A 22,030-nucleotide genomic window follows, 5' to 3' on the forward strand; every position below is an offset into this window, starting at 1 on the left:
CATTCTGCAGAATTCAAAATAATCCAAAGCCAGCACCAGGACAAAAGGCTGTTTTGGGTTGGTCATCTGGATGTACAGGCAACTGCCAGTATCCACTCTTGAGGTCAAAGGTTGAAAATATGGTGGACCTCATCAAACGATCTTGGACTTCATCTGGGCGAAGCAGGGGGTAGGCATCTTTAAGTGTCTTCTTGTTGAGTTCTCTATAGTCAACACACAGTTGGATTTCACCAGACTTCTTACGCACGAATACGGCAGGTGCCATCCATGGACTAGAACTGACTCGTATAATACCCTGCTGTAGCATGGACGATATCTGATGGTCAACTTCAGCTCGATAATTGGCTGGGATTCTACGTGGAGGGATCTTTACAGGGTTGCCTTCAGTTGGAATAAAATGTTCTGCCACATTTGTCTTGCCAGGCATGTTCCGGAACAGCTGTCTATGTTTTTCGAGGACCTTCATGAAGTCTGGATCTTGGCAGTTGGGAATTTCATATGCATCTACTGCATGAAACAGGGGAATTGCACAGAAATCAACAACATCTTCGTCGGGCTCATTAATTGATGTCACAGCACAAACTTTCTTCAAAGTGTTTCTTTCAGAGTTCAAAATTGGCATGAATTCCTCAGGTAAGTCAGTCTGCTGTGATGAATTGTGTATTGTTACTGGTATTGTTGTAAAGTCAAGAACTATTCGATGTTTATGTAAAAAGTCTAAGCCCAATATCACAGGTGTAATTAAGGAGTGAACAACAATAAAATTGTGATCAACTAGCAAATTAACAACACAAATAGGTGCCACAACTTGTCCTATAACTGGTATGGGTTCTCCCGCTGCTGATATTAAGTTAAGGTCTGTAGGAGGCTGGTGGTTATAGTTTTTAGCAAAACTTTCCATGATTAATGAAATAGATGACCCTGAGTCCATCATTACATCAACACACATATTACTAAGCACCCCCTTTATTACAGCACCCTGTGACCGTACTGCTGCTACTACTACATTAGATAAACCACACTTAGTACTACTACTACTTAATACAGATACATCACTATTAAAATATCTATTATCATAGTTAAGTTCACACAAAGGCTTACAGTTCTCAGGGGCGCCCGAAACCCGACCGGGATGCCCCGTTTCCGTTTCCCGAGCAGCACTCACTGGCGATATGTCCTGGTCTTCCGCACGTATAACATCGTCATAATCTATTGGGGCAATTTCTTTGCACGTGTCCAGGTTGATTACACCGGAAGCAGAGGAGACTAGCTGGCGGACGAGGATTCCTGCGTTGTGCCGTCAGTGCAGCCACCTGTTCAGTAAGGGCGGTCATCTTCAGTTGCAAGGCTTCAACAGTGTCAGTCTGTTGCTTCAGTCCCACTGCTGCGGTTTTCTCACCACAATCTAATGCCATTAGTAACTTAGCTCTTTGAATAAGCTTGTCTAGGTCATCAATGTCTGCAGCGGCACGTTAACTGTTTGCTGACTTCCACCGGGATGCCCGTTAAGAAATGGTGTGTCAACAGTGTCTTTCGCGTGGTAGCATCTGCTTCGGGCATTGCGTGATCTAGTAGACGTTTCAGTTCATGCACAAACACGGAGAGAGATTCTCCTGGGAGCAGGCGGCGGTAATGAAAATTGTCCATTGATGTAAATTGCATTGGCCACATTTGCTCGATTATCTCGGCCAAATATTACAGTGACAAATTTTAAGTGTATTGCATTTAATACCCACCTATCAGTTTTTGCAGGCAATCTATATAGTCATAGTGATTCACCCACTAACAGTGGAGTGGATGTGGTCATGATACTTAACTCAGAATCTTATTAGTATTGTGAATTTCATATCAGTTTACATACATACAGAGGAATTGTATTGTATGTTCTTTCTCTATAGTGCTCAATTGTGACATCAAAGTTGTCGTGAATTTGTAAATATTTGTACTATCTCATATGATGGTACAAATACCCAGGTCAGTTTGCATGTTGTGATTATAGTTTGACAGGTCTCCTCGTGTTCATGTTTACGTACTTAGGTACCAAACATTTACGTTACCTCTTTTGCACCAGATTCACTTAGCCTTGAAGAAAATTTTTTGTACATTTAATTCAGCACCTGCTTGTTCTTTTACAGGGCTCACATGGTCTTGTGTCATCAGGCAGCATCCAAGAAATCACTTTTGGTATTAAACTATTTGATGTGGTGTTATTAATTTTTTGTTTGTGTTGTAATAACATTGTTATATGTTAATTTACTGTAAGGCAAAAAATTCATGGATTTCGCAGCCATCCTATCTGCAATTAGAATCGCCTCATATTTGTTTGTAGCTGTCACGGTAGTTTCACACTTCCACAAAGCACTAATTAAGGTGGAGCTTGTGTCGTGGCTTTCATTATGTACATACTGTATGGCAACAAACTTTGTCTGGAATGTAGTTTGCGACTTTGTACATGAGTTTTGGTCATTCCACACAACTTGCAAAATAATTCTTGCATGGTGCATGGCACTAAATGGAGTCTTAACTAATGACTTACACTTTTCCCAGTGTCTGTACGTTCTCTACGCTTTCACACCTTGTTTATAAGACATCTGCCGATTATAAACGCTCGCACGAGGCGTGGCACTGAATGGAGTCAAAAAGATTTCTGCTTAAAACGCCTTCCCAAGGTAACTTACGGCTCTGCACGCTTTCACAACTTGTTTGTCAGACATTAGGGCTTGTGTCCACAACGTGTCTTTAAAAGTCATTGTAGGGATTACAGGTTTGAACGGAGAAAATACGCGTAGAGGCGATCCAGTACTAGATAATATTAGTGCCAGATGGACTGTAGAAACACGAGTGCATTGAGTGGTACAATGTGGCGACAGCTGAAACACAAGGCGAGAAATTGAGTGAATTATATCTAAATACGCTTGTTTAGAGGTTGCGACAAGAAAACGATGGCACCAAGCAGGGGCGGATCCAGGGAGGGGGGGGCTTTGGGGGCTGAAGCCCTCCCCCCCCCCCCTTCATATTTAGGCTTTACTTGATCAATATGCTGAGTATTATAATGAAATTTTGTCTTAGCATAATTATATGATCACTAATAATACAAATACTCATAAAACCACCTTATAAACATCTTTCCAAGGTATTATCAGTGGATTTATGCTAAAGTTTATGCAACAAGGACCCGTATCAGCATTGGAGGTGTACAAAATCGAGATACTCTAATAGAGCAGTCAGCTAACTACTCTAATAGAGCATTCACTGGAAACATGTAGTTGATTCTGTTATGGAATTTTTCCAAATCTGCCTGCACCTAAACTGGCTATACATACAATGAAGTGCATTGGTCGGTTTAAAGGGCTTCATTCATCAACTTGTGTAGTTAATAATATGTATGGCAATACTTAATTCAGGTACACAATTTCCATTGAAAGTGCTCTCAGATTCAATCTTGTATTGTTCAAATTTCAAAATTTTCCACTTTCAACATTATTATTCTAACATGCACCTATTCAGTGTTGTGCAATTGTGAGAGGGGTGCATCATGTATTTGGTTGTCTGTATCTACCCAAACTTTTCCATTAGCAAAATGCTTCAGAGAGCCATACCTATAATCTAAAGGCAGTATATAAAATATCTATGGGCAGAAAATATTATGAATTTTATGTGGAAATGTCTCCAAATTGCAGTATTTTAGCATCTATTTTTCAAAATTTTCCTGGGGGAGCATGCCCCCAGACCCCCCTAGTTCCAGCATGCTGGGAAGTGTACTTCACACACCTCTACCCAAGAGATTAGTACCTTGAGTTAGCCCCCCCCTTTTATAAATCCTAGATCCGCCCCTGCCAAGTTTTTTTTAAATCACGAAACGCAGTATAAACTTATTGTGAGAGATTGCACAATTCAGGCTAATATTGGGAAACCGTTGTCACAGTGATATATGTTTCCCCGGGTAATGTGTTTCCCGCACACATATCCCCAGGGGTGGATCTAGGATTTATAAAAGGGGGGGCTAACTCAAGGTACTAATCTCTTGGGTAGAGATGCAAAGCATGCTAGAACTAGGGGGTCTGGGGGCATGCCCCCCCCCCCCCCCCCCCCCAGGAAATTTTTGAAAAATAGATGCTAAAATACTGCAATTTGGAGACATTTCCACATAAAATTCATAATATTTTCTGCCTGTAGATGTTTCATATACTGCCTTTAGATTATAGGTATGGCTCTCTAAAGCATTTTGCTAATGGAAAAGTTTGGGTAGATACAGACAACCAAGTACATGATGCACCCCTCTCACAATTGCACAACACTGAATAGGTGCATGTTAGAATAATATTGTTGAACATGGAAAATTTTGAAATTTGAACAATACAAGATTGAATCTGAGAGCATTTTCAATGGAAATTGTGTACCTGAATTAAGTATTGCCATATATATTAACTATACAAGTGGATGAATGAAGCCCTTTAAACAAACCAATGCACTTCATTGTATGTATAGGTGCAGGCGGATTTGGAAAAATTCCATAACAGAACCAACTACCGTATATGACCGTATTAAAGCCGGGCTCAAATACACGCAGGGGCTCAAATATACGCCGGGTACAGCTAGGGGACTGTCATAATAAACGCCGGGGCTCATTTAAACGCCGGGGTGCTAATGATATGCACTGAAAGGGGTTCTAAACTCGTGTCAGCTGCTAACTATACAGTGATGTCTCGTCACCAGTCTTATGATGTCTTGTCTTGTTCGACTATGTCTTCTCTTCTGGTGATGGCCATAGCGTATTTATCGTGGTCATTGTCATCTTTCCGCCCGACTTCCAATGTTTCACCCAGCAGAGGAATCCAAATGGGTTTATGTACGTGATGGGCTATGGATTTCGTATTTCGTAGGTACTTGTACTGGCACCTGTCATTCTCAACGAGTGGCTGGTAAGAAATAAACGCCCGGGTCCAAATTAACGCCGGTCTCGTTTAAACGACGGGTCAAAAATGATTTATAGGAAATAAACGCCCGGGCTTCTATACGGTCATATACGGTACATGTTTCCAGTGAATGTTCTATTAGAGTAGTTAGCTGACTGCTCTATTAGAGTATCTCGATCTTGTACACCTCCAATGCTGATCCGGGTCCTTGTTGCATAAACTTTAGCATAAATCCACTTATAACACCTTGGAAAGATGTTTATAAGGTGGTTTTATGAGTATTTGTATTATTAGTAATCATATAATTATGCTAAGACAAAATTTCAGTATAATACTCAGCATATTGATCAAGTAAAGCCTCAATATGAAGGAGGAAAGCCCCCCCCTGATCCCTAGAGATCCGTGTTTCCCCGCACGCACGTACGTTGCACATGACTTTATAAAGGAAAACAAATTACCCGGGGAAACACATATATCACTGTGACATGTAGGTCGCTAGCGAGTTAGTGATATGTGTGGTGTTAGCATAGGCGCGCATACACTTTTAATAATCATAGCTAGCCATACCTATACAACTAATACTATAATTATACATGTTGATGGAGGAAATCAAGCCATTCAATGGCATTCAACTATAATTTCTAAACTGTGCTGTGATTTGGCTATGTAGCTATAGCATCAGTTTAATAAAACAGTAGCTACAAGTACATGTATACAATAAACTACTACCTCTAGCTATATAGAGTAAATCGTGTGATTGCAGCTATGTATAACTAATCAATGTAGCTACAGCTTTGGCATGCAGTCAGTCATTATCTACCCCCTTGCCGGTTCTATTTGGGGTTCCCCAAGGGAGTATTGTGGGACCCCTACTCTTCATTATTTACATGAATGATTTACCATCTTGTGTTACCATCAGTAAAACTTTACTATTCATTGACGGCACCAAGATATATAATACTGTTTGTAGTCCTGGAGATATTTCACTGTTTCAAAATGATTTAGACTAAGTAACTTTGTAGAGTACAAGATATAATATGTTTTTTAATCCAAAAAAGAGTGTCCACCTATATTAATGCAAAAATCATCACTAATTACAAAATAGCTGACACACAGGTTTTAACAAATAGTTCACATAAAGATCTCGGTACTATAATATCATCAGACCTATCTTGCGATCAACAGTACAAAAACATAATCCCTAAGGCCTACAGAATGCTAGGACTGCTCCATCGCAGCATTAGCAAGCATCAAACAGTGACAGCCAAGAGAATTTTGTATATTTCCTTAGTGAGATCACAAGTTATGTACTGTTCAGTGATTTGGAGACGTAACCATATCAAGGACATCACACTTATTGAGCAGATCCAGAGAAGAGCAACAAAGTTTATTTATTAATACTTTACAGAACTGTACAGATTAATAAACAAAGTTAAACAATATTTAAGAGCTTATAACGATTAAATTACAGAACTGAAGGTCTACCAGTGTCTTGTACTGGTAGCCATAATTAATTACTTACAAATTACAATAAGCTATATAACTACAAATAATAATTACAAGGGGTAGCTATAAAGAGTACAAGTTAAAGAATAAAATAGTTTGTAGGAGCTGGAATGTTTAAACATTTGGAACAGGGGCAACAGAAATAAAAAGTACATAGATTATTACTGTCAAAATCATAGGCGGCGGAAAGGGGGGGGGGGGGGCTAGGGGGCTAAAGCCCCCCTTCAGTCTGCTGAGGGGGGCTTAGCCCCCCCTCAGAATGATATCACACCGAAATTATCTTTCTTGAAGACCGTGATAAAGATCGAGATACTCTAATAGAGCAGTCACTCTAATAAAGTAGTCCAGTGTGTAGCGAGCTATGTAAGGATTTTTATGTAGTTTATCAGCTAGAAATGGTAGCTGGTGAGGTGGAAAACTCTTGTCAGTTGGTTGTGACCCTTTTTTTTTTTTTTTTTGGTCTCACCTTACCAAACTATAGAAATAAGTCTGGGTCAGCCCAGCGGAGCCCCCCCCTCATATCAACTACTTCCTCCGCCGCTGGTCAAAATTGTTAACAAAATGATTCCAGAAATAATTCTTGAGTTTGAATTTGATAGTTTGGAGGGTTTGGGATAGGTCAATTAATGGCAAACTGTTCCACAATCTGGGTATACGGTAGAAGTAGGAATTCATTACACTGTATTTAGATGCTATCATGTGCCTTAGTTTGTATCCTGCTGATCTTGTGGGTCCAGAGATAAATTCTACAAAATTTAACATGTTGAACTTTTCAGATGGAAATTTTACTGATTTTATAAAAAACATGATGTCGACTAAATCGTAAATATACATCAGTGGAAGAAGTTTGAGTCTCAAAAGCCTTTCTTTGTAGTTACTGGTGTAGTTGTTAAGAATATATTTGGTTGCCCTCCTTTGTACTCTTTCTAACAGTTCAATATCAGATAGTAAATATGGCTTCCACAAGCAAGAACAATACATTAAAGTAGATATTTTAAATGACTATAGTTCTGATTATTAGTATAGCTAGCTATAGTATAATCATTGTATTAGTTTATATAGTAGCTATATAGCTAGTTAGCTAACTATAGCTATATACCGGTACATGTAATATACATGGGTGTCTATTACGTAGCTAGATAACTATATATCTACTGAATGGTTGGATCGCGTACTCACGGTTTGCAACTAACCATAGAACCTTGGAGTTACTGCACGATGGCTATATCTTAGTCGGAAACACGGATCCCTGGTGATATATGTGCGGGGAAACACGAATCCCTAGGGATATGTGTATGCGGTGAAATATTTTTAAAAATCGCTACAGGAAACACATCACTGACAGCTTTTGGTGGGAAACACGGATCCCTAGTGATATGTGTGCGGGGAAACACGGATCCCTACGGATATGTGTGCGGGAAACACGTTACCCGGGGAAACAAATATCACTGTGACACCGTCCCTACACGTAGACCAAATAACTCACAGTAATGGCCGCGCATTTTAATTGTGGCGTGCGCTTTGTAGTTTCTTGGCCGCACGACTCACTACCGTGAGTCTTGATATGTATTATATAATTTGTATGTTTACTGATAAATAGTTAAAATTAGTGCTGGGCGATATAGCCGACATACGACATATATTTTTAATATAGTGATACGATAGCTGGAAATTATATCGCGATATAACGCACGTGATCTAAGCAGTACAACGTGAGCTCATAAAATGGCATCTCCAGTTTCGCCATTACTCCTGCTGCACCCACGTCTCGCCCACGTCAACGGTGTGGCATACTGTTGGGTATTTTGAAGGCGCTATCTACTTAAATCTGTGTGCAGTGCTTGGGACATGTAGGAAGCAGTAGACCAGTGAGAAAAGCCACTGTGATTAACCAGCGCCAATTTTCAGCTTGGAATTTGTAAAAGATCGAAATACTCTAATAGACCAGTCAGTGCGATACCTTAACAAAACAGTCAGTAGAATATACTAATTATAATGCTTGCTCTAAGTTATCTTGATATTAAAAAAGAAAGAGATTGAGTGTGTAAAAAAGCCATTTCAAAAGCATCTGTACAAGTTGTTTTTAAAAATTCCCTGGGGGAGCATGCCCCTCCTAGTTAATCTCTAATTTAAATACCATAATAGATCAAGATGATGAAGGTATCGCAGATTAAGTTGTAGGTGAACTGGAAGACTAAGTGTTGTAACTTGCCAGTATATATGCAAATCAACATTTCTTTTAATTATCATGTAACTAGCTATATAAGTGCATATGATGTATTAGCTAATAAATGATCTCATTCCTGTGTTTTGTGTACAGTGTAGTAGAAAACCATCTGAAAAAAGAAAATAAGCATCAAGTTAAAATATTGGTATATATCGTGACATATATTCATATCGTGAATAAATTTTGCCATGACATACGACATAAAAAAAATCTATATCGCCCAGCACTAGTTAAAATATTAATAGTCTACTTTACTTTATCTTTTTTTCTTCTTCCTGTGGCAAAGAAAAAAATATATAAAGTTAAAAAGCCCCAATCCAGCCATAGGCCGGCTTTGGGGAATACAAATACAAAAAGAAATGATATCTATAATCCAAAACAGCCAATTGCAAGCTGTAAAAAGAGTGTGGCCCTCAAAAAGACTATGGTGAAAAAAGATGTGAAATCCAAGGGAGCCTGTATTCCGCGGAATACGGAATAGCAGAATTACGGAATAAGCGAAAATTACATTCTAAATATTTTGTTATTGTTTATATCCTCTATAACGTTTTAATATACATTCCTCACCACGTAGAGAACACAATCACGATGACACCGATCCTTGGGGCGATCTTTAAATAGGATATGTACAAAGATATTGTATTGTATTATTGTATTGTATTGTATTAGTGCTTTACAGTGACCAGCACTGAAGGTCTGACAGCAACATGTGCTGCAGCTTTAGGATTACCTAACCTAATTTCAAGGACTTAGACTTAGTGACTTATAGCTGAAAAGGTGTAACAGAAAAGGGGCCAAAGTAAGGAAAAAAATCCCTCCAACCCCAGGATTCGAACTGCAGGTCACCCAATGTTTAGTCGGGGCCACACTCAATCTCCTCCAGGAGGGATGGACTTTCTTCCTTAAACCTAAAGTATTTATTGTATTAGTGCTTTACAGTGACCAGCACTGAAGGTCTGACAGCAACATGTGCTGCAGCCTTAGGATTACCTAACCTAATTTCAAGGACTTAGACTTAGTGACTTATAGCTGAAAAGGTGTAACAGAAAAGGGGCCAAAGTAAGGAAAAAATCCCTCGAAATACTCACTCTAGAACAATCTAACTAAGCTAAACTACTATCAAATACACTTAACTACACAATCGCTAGAAAACTAGAAGCTCTTTGTGCTATACCTACTCATAACAGCTGTCACACACGAGTAACTGCCCGAATTTATTAGAGTTATATACGAAGTGTTAGAGCGCCGAGGTTGGAGCTCTGATGTTGGGAGCTGAAAGCAGTATTATTCTCCGAATTTATTTGAAACACTTTAGGAAAAATGGTAACAGAGCTATAAGAAAGGTCAGATTATTCCATGCATGCAGGGTAGCTACCTAGGGGGTGAATTGTTTTGTCCTAAACTATTCTGCCAGCTAGCTAGCTGCTCGTGTGTGCATATATAGGCGGCGGAAAGGGGGGGGGGGGGGGGCTAGGGGGCTAGGGGGCTGAACTCGGTCTGCTGAGGGGGGGGGCTTAGCCCCCCTCAGAATGATATCACACCGAAATTATCTTTCTTGGAGTGGGGCTGAAAACCGTGATAAAGATCGAGATACTCTAATAGAGCAGTCACTCTAATAAAGTAGTCAGTGTGTAGCGAGCTATGTAAGGATTTTTATGTAGTTTATCAGCTAGAAATGGTAGCTGGTGAGGTGGAAAGCTCTTGTCAGTTGGTTGTGACCTTTTTTTTGTCTCACCTTACCAAACTATAGAAATAAGTCTGGGTCAGCCCACCCCCCCCCCCCCCCCCCTCATATCAACTACTTGCTTCGCCGCTGCGTGTGTGACAGCTGGTATAAGCAAGTATAGCACAAAGAACTTCTAGTTTTCTAGCGATTATGTAGTGAAATGTATTTAACAGTAGTTTAGCTTAGTTAGATTGTTCTAGAGTGAATATCTTTGTACATATCCTATTTAAAGATCACCCCGAGGATTGGTTCCATCGTGATTGTGTTCTCTACGAGGTGAGGAATGTATATTAAAATGTTATAGATGCTATAAACAATAACAAAATATTTAGAATGTGATTTTCACTGGACATGACTAAAACACGGAACGGACTTGGAAAACGGACTAGCAAACGGACTGGAAAGAACTTACCTGAAAACGTTTTTTGGCCATAGAAATTCACTGTACAGGTGCTAGAAAGAATATAACACGCAACAACGACCTGAAACAAACCTCTGAACTGCTCTGAACACGATGTCGAAGTTTGCTCAAGCCGATATTAAGCCCTGCGCTTAAAGATAGTCTGAAATTAAATTCATTTTGTGTTTAATTAAAAGCGCACTTTCGTTTCGCATGTGTAAACAAGACAAGACACAAGCTTTAAGCCTGTTAAGACACTATGTTACTTGGAATTCATGGTCTGGTTAATTGCTGCAATTAGTTTGACGGCTGATCTTCAGTTTTACAGGTGACAGCTCGTGACAGGTAGGCTTCGTGGCGGCCACGTTGTATTTAATCAGCTGGCAAGAAACTGGCTACTACAAATCTTTGTTTGCTTAAACTGTTAGTAGCTAACCGACAACTTCGCTGTCACAGGCGCTCAAACTGGCAGACTGGCGCTTTGTAAATTATCTCAGGGTAGTAATGGTGGCTCGAGCACACGTTTAGAGGTTTGTTTAAGGCTGTTGTTACGTGTTATATTCTTTGTAGCAGTGATTTAGTGAGTTTCTATGGCAAAAAAACGTTTTCAGGGGAGTTCCTTCCAGTCCGTTTGTGAGTCCGTTTTCCCAGTCCGTTCCGTGTTTTAGTCATGTCCATTTTCACTTATTCCGTAATTCTGCTATTCCGCTATTCCGTATTCCGCGGAATACAGGCTCCCAAGGTGGTGGCCAAGAAATAGCTGTGATGGTAGGTTAATGGTAAAAATTTTAATAATGAAAATCCAGGCAAATTTGGTGCCAAAATCAAGCGGCACCAAACTCACCTGAATTGTTATTAAATTTTTACCATTAACCAACCATCACAGCTATTTCTTGGCCACCACCTTGGATTTCACATCTTTTTCACCATAGCCTTTTTGATGGCCACACTCTTTTTTTACAGTTTGGATTAGATTATCCTATAGCTATAAAATCAATATGGTTGTACATCACACAATACATCAGCTTTGTGGCCATTAATTTTTGCTGTTCAACTCTTTTTCAAGATCACTGATTATTTAGCAACACTGTTATTGTTATTGTCTTCATCATACAGTAGTGATTTAATGTCTTTCAAGACTGGTTTAAGGAAAAGATATGATAAAAACAGCAATATCACAGGAAGTGTCAAACTTTGTAAGTCATCTAGACTGTCAAAATTACCTAGTTTAAAAAGGTATGTAATGAGGACTGCCATATATGCAATTAAAATTACAGCTGCCCAACTTTCAATACAATAGATAAATCTGTGAAGGCGACAGGAATCTGGATTGTCAGACTTATGACCCTCCTTGAGTGTGGTCATTTTTATGAAATAGTATAAATTACTTGCACCAAAAAAAATTAAATATAGGCAAATGACTCCACCCATCAGGAGAAAGTAAATTAAACTACTTTGTATTGGATCATGAATAAAAGCCAATACCATAAAAGGAGAATAGTAACTTCCTAAATAAATAACGTTAATTGTAATGGACACTGCTGCTGGTTTCTGGAACGTGGATGGTAGTAACTTTTTATTCTTTACTCCATTAGTTTTATCATTATCTGTTTCACATTTTGTATCTTCTTTTATTATTATTATTAGCACTTTACAGTGACCAGCAGATGAATTTGTACTGCCTGTTTTTGTTTTTTCTTGTGATGAATGTGCTTGTTCTGTTTCTTCTGATGAATGTGCTTGTTCTGTATCTTCTGATGAATGTGCTTGTTCTGTATCTTCTGATGAAAATTTTTGTTCTGCTTTTGTTTCTTTGAATGTTCCATAGTCTTGCATTTTCAATGGTGTATTTTCATTTTCTGTTGATTTTTTGCTAGAACATTTTAAACATGCATAACCTGTTATTACTAAAATCAGAGATATTGTCATTGTGAATAAAGAAATAACTGTATGCCATATTGGTATGGCGTGGTCATCACTATTTGAATCATGACTACCATAGAAAACTTCATTGCCATATAGGATATACTCTACATTGGATGTAATATGGATGCCAAACAATATCACGGTCATTGTCATATTAGTTAAAAATAATGATGCCAAATGCATATTTATAACTTGTTGGCATTCCACATAATCATCTACTTTACCATTACTTTTGAGACTCTTCGGTTTTTGTTTGAGAGCAGTTTCTGTATAAGAACATAGTTTTGGATAGACACAGTGAACTGTCAATGCAATAAATAACATTACTGATGCTACTGGAAAAGATATTGTGATTTTAAATATGGTCAAAATTATTCTATAATTCTTATCATCATTACCTTTAGCACAAAAGAAGTTTGGATTAATGAAGTCTACAAAGTGTTGATCTCTAACACCGTCTGACACAGAGTACACCTTGATCTATATATACAAAAGAAAGTACAAAACACAATAATTTATGTGTGCTTTGCTTACCAAGTATGTTAGTCGAGACAACAAGTTATAATAAACCTCACCACAAAGACATGGTAATTCAATAGTAATACTGGCTTCAGATACATCTACAGCAAACAAGGTTAAAAAGAAGAGTGGTCTTGGTCCAAGAAGACAAATTGGTGACTTGCTCCAAATGTAAACACTCTGATTATGAGTACAGCCTGTGCAACTAGTAATGTTAGCATTAGCTGGATACTTATGTTGGCCACGACAAATTTGTAAGTTGTATGTAATTCTGAGAAACTTGGTTATAGCTGGTTTATCTGCTCTAAAGAATGCTTCTGTTATATTCTTTAGTATGGTTTTGTTACTTAAAATGTATTCCTCCAGCTCTGTGTAGTGTAAAATACATTTATCCATTTCAGTGCAATTACCTGCTTCATTACAATCATCAGATTCAACTAGCTCTTGGACAGTACACAGAGTTATCAGTAACAAAGTCCATTGAAAGCACTTATACATCACCAAAATGATTAAAATACTCTGCGCAACAAATGTACTGGACCACACAAATCTATGTATGTTATAGCCATGGATGTAACTAACATAATATTATGTGCTTCCTGTTCTGTTGTGTCAACAACAGATGTTGTGGTTCATAGTTGTCATACTTTCTTTAATCTTTTTTTTCCTTTCTTTATGTCTTTTGAGAACTGCATATACAGATAGTGCTTTTACGTAGGTTTGGTTGCTTTAAGTATAAACTACCTTCACTGTCAGTATACTGTAGGGATGAAGGTGCTTATGTGTATAAATATGATTATAAAAGTGTATGGACATTGAAACTAATAATTGAAAATTAAATTAAAAATTGAAACTGAAACTATAAGGCAATTGGCCATAGGCAAGTTTCCATTTTTAGGGAGGGCTCTGTAACTGGCAGATTGCAATTATTGATATTAATAAGACATTGACTATATCCTTATTCACCTCCTGCAGCGATGTTCCAGTCTGGAACAATAGTATTATATTAGTGAAAATATTTAGGTGTGTACTGCTGCATGCCTGCTGGATTGTATGTCTTTAACACAGGTAGCCTAAGTTCTGCTGAATCCACCACTTGAACCATAATATGTTTTACTGTTGTAAGGCATCACCTTAAACTGGCATGGCAAGTATGATTCTGTTCTCATGGTGGCAAGAAAATCATTCAAAGAATTAATAGCCCAGGAATGGCTATCAAACTCTGATGCTGCTCCATGTCATGAAACACTTGAGTAAGCTTAACATTAGCAGAAATGTGCTTTATTAGAGATGTTATTCTAATGGGTAAAAATTTATGGAGTAATCCCGGTTATTGAATATTTTCCCTATAAACAATAAAATATGCTGCCTCTGCTTTAAAAGTTTGTTTTGTCCACTAAAACCTAGATGTTACTACAAAGCACGTTTGTGGTTAATAATATATGATAACAACAAAGAAGATGATGACCACAACAGATATACCAATCTTTGAAGAAGGAAATTATTTGTTAAATGAATCAACAGTTTTAAATCAAATGACACAAATCCTGTTAACAATGATTAATGTAAATGTAAGACTGTGTACCTGCTACATGCACAACATTTTAGAATGTGTGTTTGTAAAAAAATATAATAATAATAAAAAAATTTCAAACTGTGATGGTGGTTGAAAGATTTCCGTTATGATGTTTATTTGCAGTTGTTTGTTGTTTCAGGTACAAGTTCAGTGGATTGACATGCCCAATACATGTGGAAGTATTATTGAAGATTACGGAAGGTTAGAACACAGTACAGTTGGTATTCCGTTGCTAACGACACAATTCAAATAAGATTTAAATGTTTTGAATTAGAACATTGCACTCGCTCCTGTGTCTTCGTCATAGACGTATTTTGTGTTATTTTATGCATTTATTATCCGGTAATGTTCACCTGAACCCAGGGCCTAGCTACCGTTCTCCCTGTTCCATCTGCAAAAAACCAGTCCGTAGCTGTCAAGCAGCTTTGCAGTGTGATAATTTTTAATTATGGTCTCATACTGTTTGCATTGGTGTGAATAATCAGCTATATAAAGAATGTCAAACAAAGACCGAATTTTCCTGGCAGTGTCCTTCCTGTTTACTTGCAATTTTGCCTAATTTTAGAAGTTCATGACATATAATCACTGACGTAGAGGTGCCACATAATACATTACCTTCAACTATCAATGTACTTACGTTGTCTTTTAATGGAATCAGAATTGTACACCATAACATACAGGGAATTCATTCAAGGATGACTGAGATTCTCAATGGACAAAAGAGAATATTAATAAAAATGACATATTTTGTTTTAGCAAAAGGTGGATCTCTCCACAAAGCCCTCCTATTAACGTGAAAAGTTTTCATACTTTTATCTCCACTACATCATTGTACTATGTCATCAGCTAAATCTATGAGATCTAAACATCATCCTGGTTCATGTTTACTAATTTCAGAATCTTTATCAATTGAAAGACACTCATGCACTATGTATTGATATTGAAAATAATAAGATGTATCTTGCTGCCTTATACTATGCAAACATTCCAGATTAGTTATTGTTAGTGTTTTTAGATCTCCATCTACCGATATAAAGGTCTGTTTAACTGAACTTAGTAATGTTTTTGCACAATTATTGTCTTTAACTAAATATGTAGTAGTTGTTGGAGATCTCAACATGGATTTACATAAAAATACAGGAATTCAAAAGAACTACGTGGAATTATTATCTGATTTTCAGTTTATTCACCATAATGTTTCTGGTGAAAAACTTCATACTTTAGCCTTTGAGATCACAATTACGGCTTTCTACAGCTGGTTGTGACCTTTTTTTTTTTGGTCTTCGACTTACAGCTAGGCTGAAGGTTCAGTGGAATCTGAAATCCCCTCTGAAAATTCCTAGATCTGCCACTGAGTGATATCTGTTAGTCAATATTATCAAGCTGTTGGATTAAGTGAACTTTCAATTGTAATTGCTGAATCTTTAGTAATTACATATTTTTCTAGGAATTATCAGAAGGCTACCCATGACAGATTAACTAGAATAGTATCAATGGTTTCACTGACAATCTAGTTTGTAAAAAAGTACTTTGGACTTTTAGAAGCACTTCGTAAAGCATCTAGTTTCTACAGTGGGATGGTAATCGCTACAACTTTGGGCCAGGCAAAGTTGATGAATAGTTTCTCGTCACTAACCAGCATCACCTTCCACCTTTCTGCCTCTAAATTCACTACTACCATACTTAATCATGTGTGCTAGCATTTTGTTGTTTAGACAAAGCTATATATGGAAAATGTTTCTTGCTGCTTCAGAAAAGTGGCAAGGTGTAAGCATAAGCTGTAGGAAGGCCTTTGATAATCCTTATAGTGACAAATAGCCTGCTATAACTGTGATTCTAGAAATAATTAATGATGAATAATGACTGCTCACCTGCATTAAAATCAGAGGGAGTGGCTGATGAGAAACTAGCAATCTACTTTGCCTTGCAATTGCCTTCTGTGGTTTACAGCTAAAGAGAAATACTGGTGATTCTTCAAAGACAATATATGCATATATACCTCATCTTCATTGTTAATAAAGTCTGTATTTCAAAATTCTTAACAGCTTTCTGGTGTTGAGCTAGACCTAGAATAAAAGTTTTAAACAGTTGCAATAACACATAGTTATCATTCAGTTACTGTACATGATAACACCATTCTTGAGGAGAAGTTTACTGGAAATTCAATGTATGTAGCAGAAGTGCTAAGTAAAGTGTTACAGTATTCAGCTTCTTGTTTAAGTATCTAAATAAAGCCCAATGCTAAAAGCTTACACAAAGATGATAATATTCATAACTACAACAGCAGGTAACTATGATTCTGGGAAAAGCAATAAAAATACCAGCAATTTATTTAAGGTGTCTACCCTAGCCAAATAAATAAAATCATAATGACACAGGATGTTGTTTGTGTGTGGGTAGCTATGATTCCCAGAAAAGCAATTAAAATATTAGCAATGTTTATTCAAGGTGTCTACCCTAGCCATCTAAATATATAAAATCACAAAGACACAGGGTATATTTTTTGTGTGTAGGAGACTAAAATGTTAAAAATATTATAGCACATGAAAACTATTTACACATGTCACTCAACATCGATACCACTGAGGAAGCAATTCAGACTACACAATGGTCAGTCAGTATACTACATTTTAGTACGTCACTACTGAACAAGGGCATCAGAGTAGGTGCAACTATGAGGCTAGAGCCTCACCACTTTTTGGCTCAAGTAAAAAACTCTTCAAACTTGATGAAGCCGGCCAAAACTAAAAGTAGTGAACATGCATACGCAGTACTTTGCATAGCAGCAATTAATAGAAACAACACTTATCTAACCTTCCTTTCACCCAGAACAGTTTCATGTCTACTCTGTCCATTTTAAGTGCAGCTAAAATAGTAACTGTAATACAAGGGCATAGGCAGGGCTGCAGGGGGGGGTTCGGATGAACCCCCCTTTCAGAGGCAGAATTTTTTTTAAATTAAAAATCACATCAAATCTTACAGCTCTAGAGCTCTCTGGTAGCTACTTGCCCACTGGTGCTCCTCTGTACTACTCTTGAGGGTCACATCACATTAATGCTGAACCATTGCACAGCATATCTATTGCATCACGTGGTCAATTGCGCACGTGATGCGTGGTTGAAATGGCGAAGGACTGTTCAATAGACATATTACGAGGCAGCAGCCGCTAAACTTGAGTGGTCGTGTTATACATGTGCCAGGTTAGCACAAACTGTGAATTGTTGATGAATATTTACTTGATGAATGGTTTGTTATATGTTGTGGGCACGTGATGTCTCGAACATATTGGAGTACAAACCAAGTCTGAAGGCCATCAACTGGAGGACCGGCTGAGAAAAATGTATAGCTGGAAGAAGTATTGCCAACTATAAAGGGACTCGAGTGTGGAGGGCTTCCGTGTGCTAGGAAATTGAAGTTGGCTGTCAGTATGCCATCTGGAAGTGAAGATTAGTCGCATTTACAATACGTTTATAGTTTCTATAAACATCAGTGTGTAGGTTTTAGCTAGTTAGATGCACAAACAGCAACTTTTAATGTTACTGCCTAAGGACACATTTTGTGTATGCATCACTTTCGTCCAAACATGGTCTAGGGGAAGCACCCAGGCCTTCCCCTTAAGACATTCCACTTTCATTCCGAACCCCCTTCAAAAAAATCCTGACTACGCCCCTGTAATATTCAGCTTTAGCTTTTTTGTCATTGTAGCTACTTTGGAAGCGTTCCTTAAGGGTTTATCAGTGTATCAAATTGTAAGGTTTTCAAAGTTAAAGAGATTTTAGTCAGTGTCCAATTTTATTCCTAACACTGAACAGTTGTCAGATAGCTAGCTACTACCTTGCTCAAAGGACGTATTACAGCCAAAAATTGTCTACAAATAGCATCTCAAAAGTAGGAGACCCCCTAGACTAACTGCCAACTTTCACTTTTACTCTGATGCCCCTGCTACTGAAACAAGTTTAACTTTTTATTTACATCTGATGAATAATGTTTAAAAGGAACCACTTGACATAGCTACGTACTAGGCCTTAGCAATTATGATATACATCACGATGTTGTCAATTTACATGCATTGTTATGTATGTATGTATGCTTATTTTGATATGTATTATTAAAATAAAATCATCTGTACAACTTTTATTATAGCAGTTATACACTATACAGTAGTTTAGTACAATCACTCTATCAGTTTAGCTGAAATGAAATGAATCAACAGAGTTATGGTAAGTTTTCAGCCAGAAATACAAGTTTATTGACATTAATTTTCAGGTAACAAGGCAGATCTTTTTTGGTTTACAACATGGCCCGCTAGGCTAAATGCCCTCTCAGCTGGTACTGAGGTTTCAGGAATAGCCAGATACTTTCTGGTAACATAGGATAAGTAAGGATACCTAGCACTATTTTTCTTCCACCAAACCAATGGTGGTTCAGCCTCTGGTTCTTCGTCTATACATATTTGCAAATTTCAGCCTTTGCTTTATCAGCAGGACTTGTACCCTGATGTTTAGACTTGACCACATCATCAACAAAAGAAAGGAGGCGTTTCTCGGCCTTGCTAACTTTACATCTCTTTGAAAGAGGTAAGTTGGACTCATCAGTTACTTCACACTCAGCAGATGAGCTGAATGATGACTCAGTTTCTTGTGATGTAATGTTTTGTGCCAACACAACTGTCTCTGCTTCAACAGATGCAATCATATCCAATCTGTAATCATCTGGCAGAAAAGACAATGCCTTAAATCTCGGATCCAAGAAGGCAGCTGTGTTTAGTAATTTCAACACTAAACCTTTGTAATGATCTGCTAAGTTTCCACGCATCACTGTCTTCATAGTCTTCTCCAGCTGTGTGATCTTTTCACCTTCTTTTGGTTTGAAATATACTTCAAGAAGCTTATATATATAGCACTAGCCACACTGCAGAGATGGTTACCCACTTCTGTGCACCTATTGATTCTGTTACTTCAACAAGAGGTTTCATTACCTTCACAAACAGCTCAAGGGTCTTAAACTCTGCATCAGCTGGCATCAGGTCGCCTTTATGTAACTCTATTAAGGTAGCACAGATTGGCTGTTTTTGAGATAGCAGATTTTTGCCATGTAATAAGCTGAATTCCATCGGGTAGTAACATCCTGAACCAAATTTAGTTGTTCATGCTGAAGGCTAATCTGTTTTTGTGTCAACAAATAAGTTGATTTTGAAGAACGGTTGAAATGAGAAACTATATTTCTACATCTAGCTAAAGCTCGTGATACCTCTGGAAGCTTGAGTACAACTTCCACAGCAAGTTGCAAGGTATGACTGAAGCATGGCATCCTTAGCCATCCTGTGATGTCGTCTGTTGTTACAACAGACAGATTGTCTTCTGGCAGTTTCCAGTTATCAAGTACCTGTTGTAGCTCTGCAGCAATGTTAACACCTGTGTGAGCCCCTGGAAATTCAACAGTTTCTAGTAAGTAAGCCTTTAACTGGTAGGATGTGTTTATAAAATGAACTGTCACACCAGTGTATGCTTCATTGTTACGCGAAGTCCAAATATCTGTGGTAAGTGCATAACTACTTACTTCAGTACCACACAACTCACTGCAAATTCCCTCCTTTTCTTTGTCATAAAGCTTGGGAATATAATTAGTGGCCAGTGTTTTATGGTCCAAGTATATCGAGGATAGAAGGCAGCCAACATGGCTCGAAATCCAGCATCATTTACAGTCTGGTAAGGATGCATGTCTTTCGATATAAAATAACAGACTGAATTATTCAAAACTTTAAATCTTGCTGAGTTTCGAGGACAAGGTTGCTTTTGAGCGAACACTAAATCAATTTTCGGTTGGTCGCTGCCAGTTGTGGTCCCAGGAGTAGTAGAACTACTACTCACTGACTCTTCGCTGGCTTGTTTGGCTTCTTCTTTGGCTTCCCGAAAGGTTTCCACTTGACATTCCTCCAGGTGCTGCCACAAATTAGTTGTATTCCCAAGACAGGAGTAGCTAGTCCCGTTTGCACACTTTACAAAACACACGTTTTCGTTTCTTCTTATCAGGCTCTATCATCCTACCGTCTCTACTTGGGAAACCAAAATGCTTCCACACAACACTAGTCAAGTTTTCCAGCGGTAACAAAGTCGCTAAATCTTCTTCAGACAAGTTACGCGTCGCCATTTATACGCAACCAATACGCAAGCGTGGGATATCGTGATTATACAATACTGTACTGTGGTTTTCCAAGTTCTTGCAATGCAAAGCATCATGCACTAATATTGTGTCAGTATGCGCAGTTCTTTAACCACACCTGTAATGTTCTGAGGCTGTTGATTTGTATGCATAGGCATGCTTGAAGTCCTGTGAGTCAGTAGTCGTCACTGAAAATCCACTTATGAACAACTGCGCACGTACATGCTTGTATAGCGCAAGACGCTTTGCATTGCAAGAACTTGGAAAACCGCAGTATTTTTCCAAGATCTTGCTGTGTACAAAGCGCCATGCATTAACAATGCACGTGCATCTGACGAAGGGCAGTGCTGATTCGGTTTTGCACGTAGTTTTATACAGTTTTAGTACTGATTAATGAACAGTAGAAGACTAACACAAGTATTAACAGTACATTATTTAACTCTCTATCACTTTAACTTACAAATTTCGTAACTCACATGCGTGCGCATTGTTAGCGCATGGCGCCTCGTATACCACAAGGTCTTGGAAAAACACAGTAATGCATATCGACATAGTGATTGTTCAGTGCCAATCGTGATTAATCGTAAAATCGATATAATCGCTCAGGCCTAGAAGCAAGTCACCTTGTAGAGAGTTCAGCTACAAAGAAACCATCCTGTAGAGAGTTCAGCTACAAACAAATCACCCTGTAGAGTGTTCAGCTAGATAAGTCACCGTACAGAGAGATCAGGTCACCCTATAGAGAGATCAGCTAGAAGAAGTCACCTTATAGAGAGTTCAGCTACAAAAAACACACTCTGCAGAATGTTCAGCTAGAAACATGTTACTCTATAGAGAGATCAGCTACAAACAAATCACCCTGTAGTGTGTTCAGCTAGATAAGTCACTGTACAGAGAGATCAGGTCACCCTATAGAGAGATCAGCTAGAAGAAGTCACCTTATAGAGAGTTCAGCTACAAAGAACACTCTGTAGAGAGTTCAGCTAGAAACATGTTACTCTATAGAGAGATCAGCTAGAAACAAGTCACCCTGTAGAGATTTCAGTTAGCTACAAACAGATCATCCTGTAGA

The 22,030-nt window shown here is 38.1% G+C and overlaps 1 protein-coding gene across 8 annotated transcripts; it reads right to left on the reverse strand.

Annotated features, from left to right (window-relative positions):
- Positions 1 to 5,419: 5,419 nt before the first annotated feature.
- On the reverse strand, positions 5,420 to 14,150 carry LOC136256087 (uncharacterized). 8 transcript variants are annotated; one of them, XR_010701310.1, is made up of 3 exons: positions 13,236 to 14,150; positions 13,100 to 13,181; positions 5,420 to 8,758 (listed from the first exon to the last, which is right to left on the reverse strand). XR_010701310.1 is itself a non-coding variant. In XM_066049012.1 (3 exons), the coding sequence occupies exons 1-3, from the start codon at positions 13,716 to 13,718 to the stop codon at positions 11,850 to 11,852; spliced, it is 1,773 nt and encodes a 590-aa protein (XP_065905084.1). In that variant the 5' UTR covers positions 13,719 to 14,028; the 3' UTR covers positions 11,709 to 11,849. The 8 variants fall into 8 exon arrangements, 6 of the variants coding, with proteins under 6 accessions (XP_065905084.1, XP_065905089.1, XP_065905087.1 ...); XR_010701309.1 differs by lacking the exon at positions 5,420 to 8,758 and adding an exon at positions 8,802 to 8,924 and having other exon boundaries at positions 13,236 to 14,149; XM_066049012.1 differs by lacking the exon at positions 5,420 to 8,758 and having other exon boundaries at positions 11,709 to 13,181; positions 13,236 to 13,588; positions 13,631 to 14,028.
- Between the last annotated feature and the right edge of the window lie 7,880 nt (positions 14,151 to 22,030).

Source organism: Dysidea avara, chromosome 5 (assembly GCF_963678975.1).
Source record: "Dysidea avara chromosome 5, odDysAvar1.4, whole genome shotgun sequence".
Taxonomy (NCBI): Eukaryota; Metazoa; Porifera; class Demospongiae; order Dictyoceratida; family Dysideidae; genus Dysidea; species Dysidea avara.

Bases quoted from the DNA above. Each gene is read 5' to 3' on its own strand.
- LOC136256087 (XM_066049011.1), bottom strand. From the start codon at position 13,718: ATGTATAAGTGCTTTCAATGGACTTTGTTACTGATAACTCTGTGTACT. The intron at 13,182-13,235 runs GTAAGCAAAGCA...TTGTATATATAG, and splicing joins TGTCTCGACTAACATACTTG to ATCAAGGTGTACTCTGTGTC.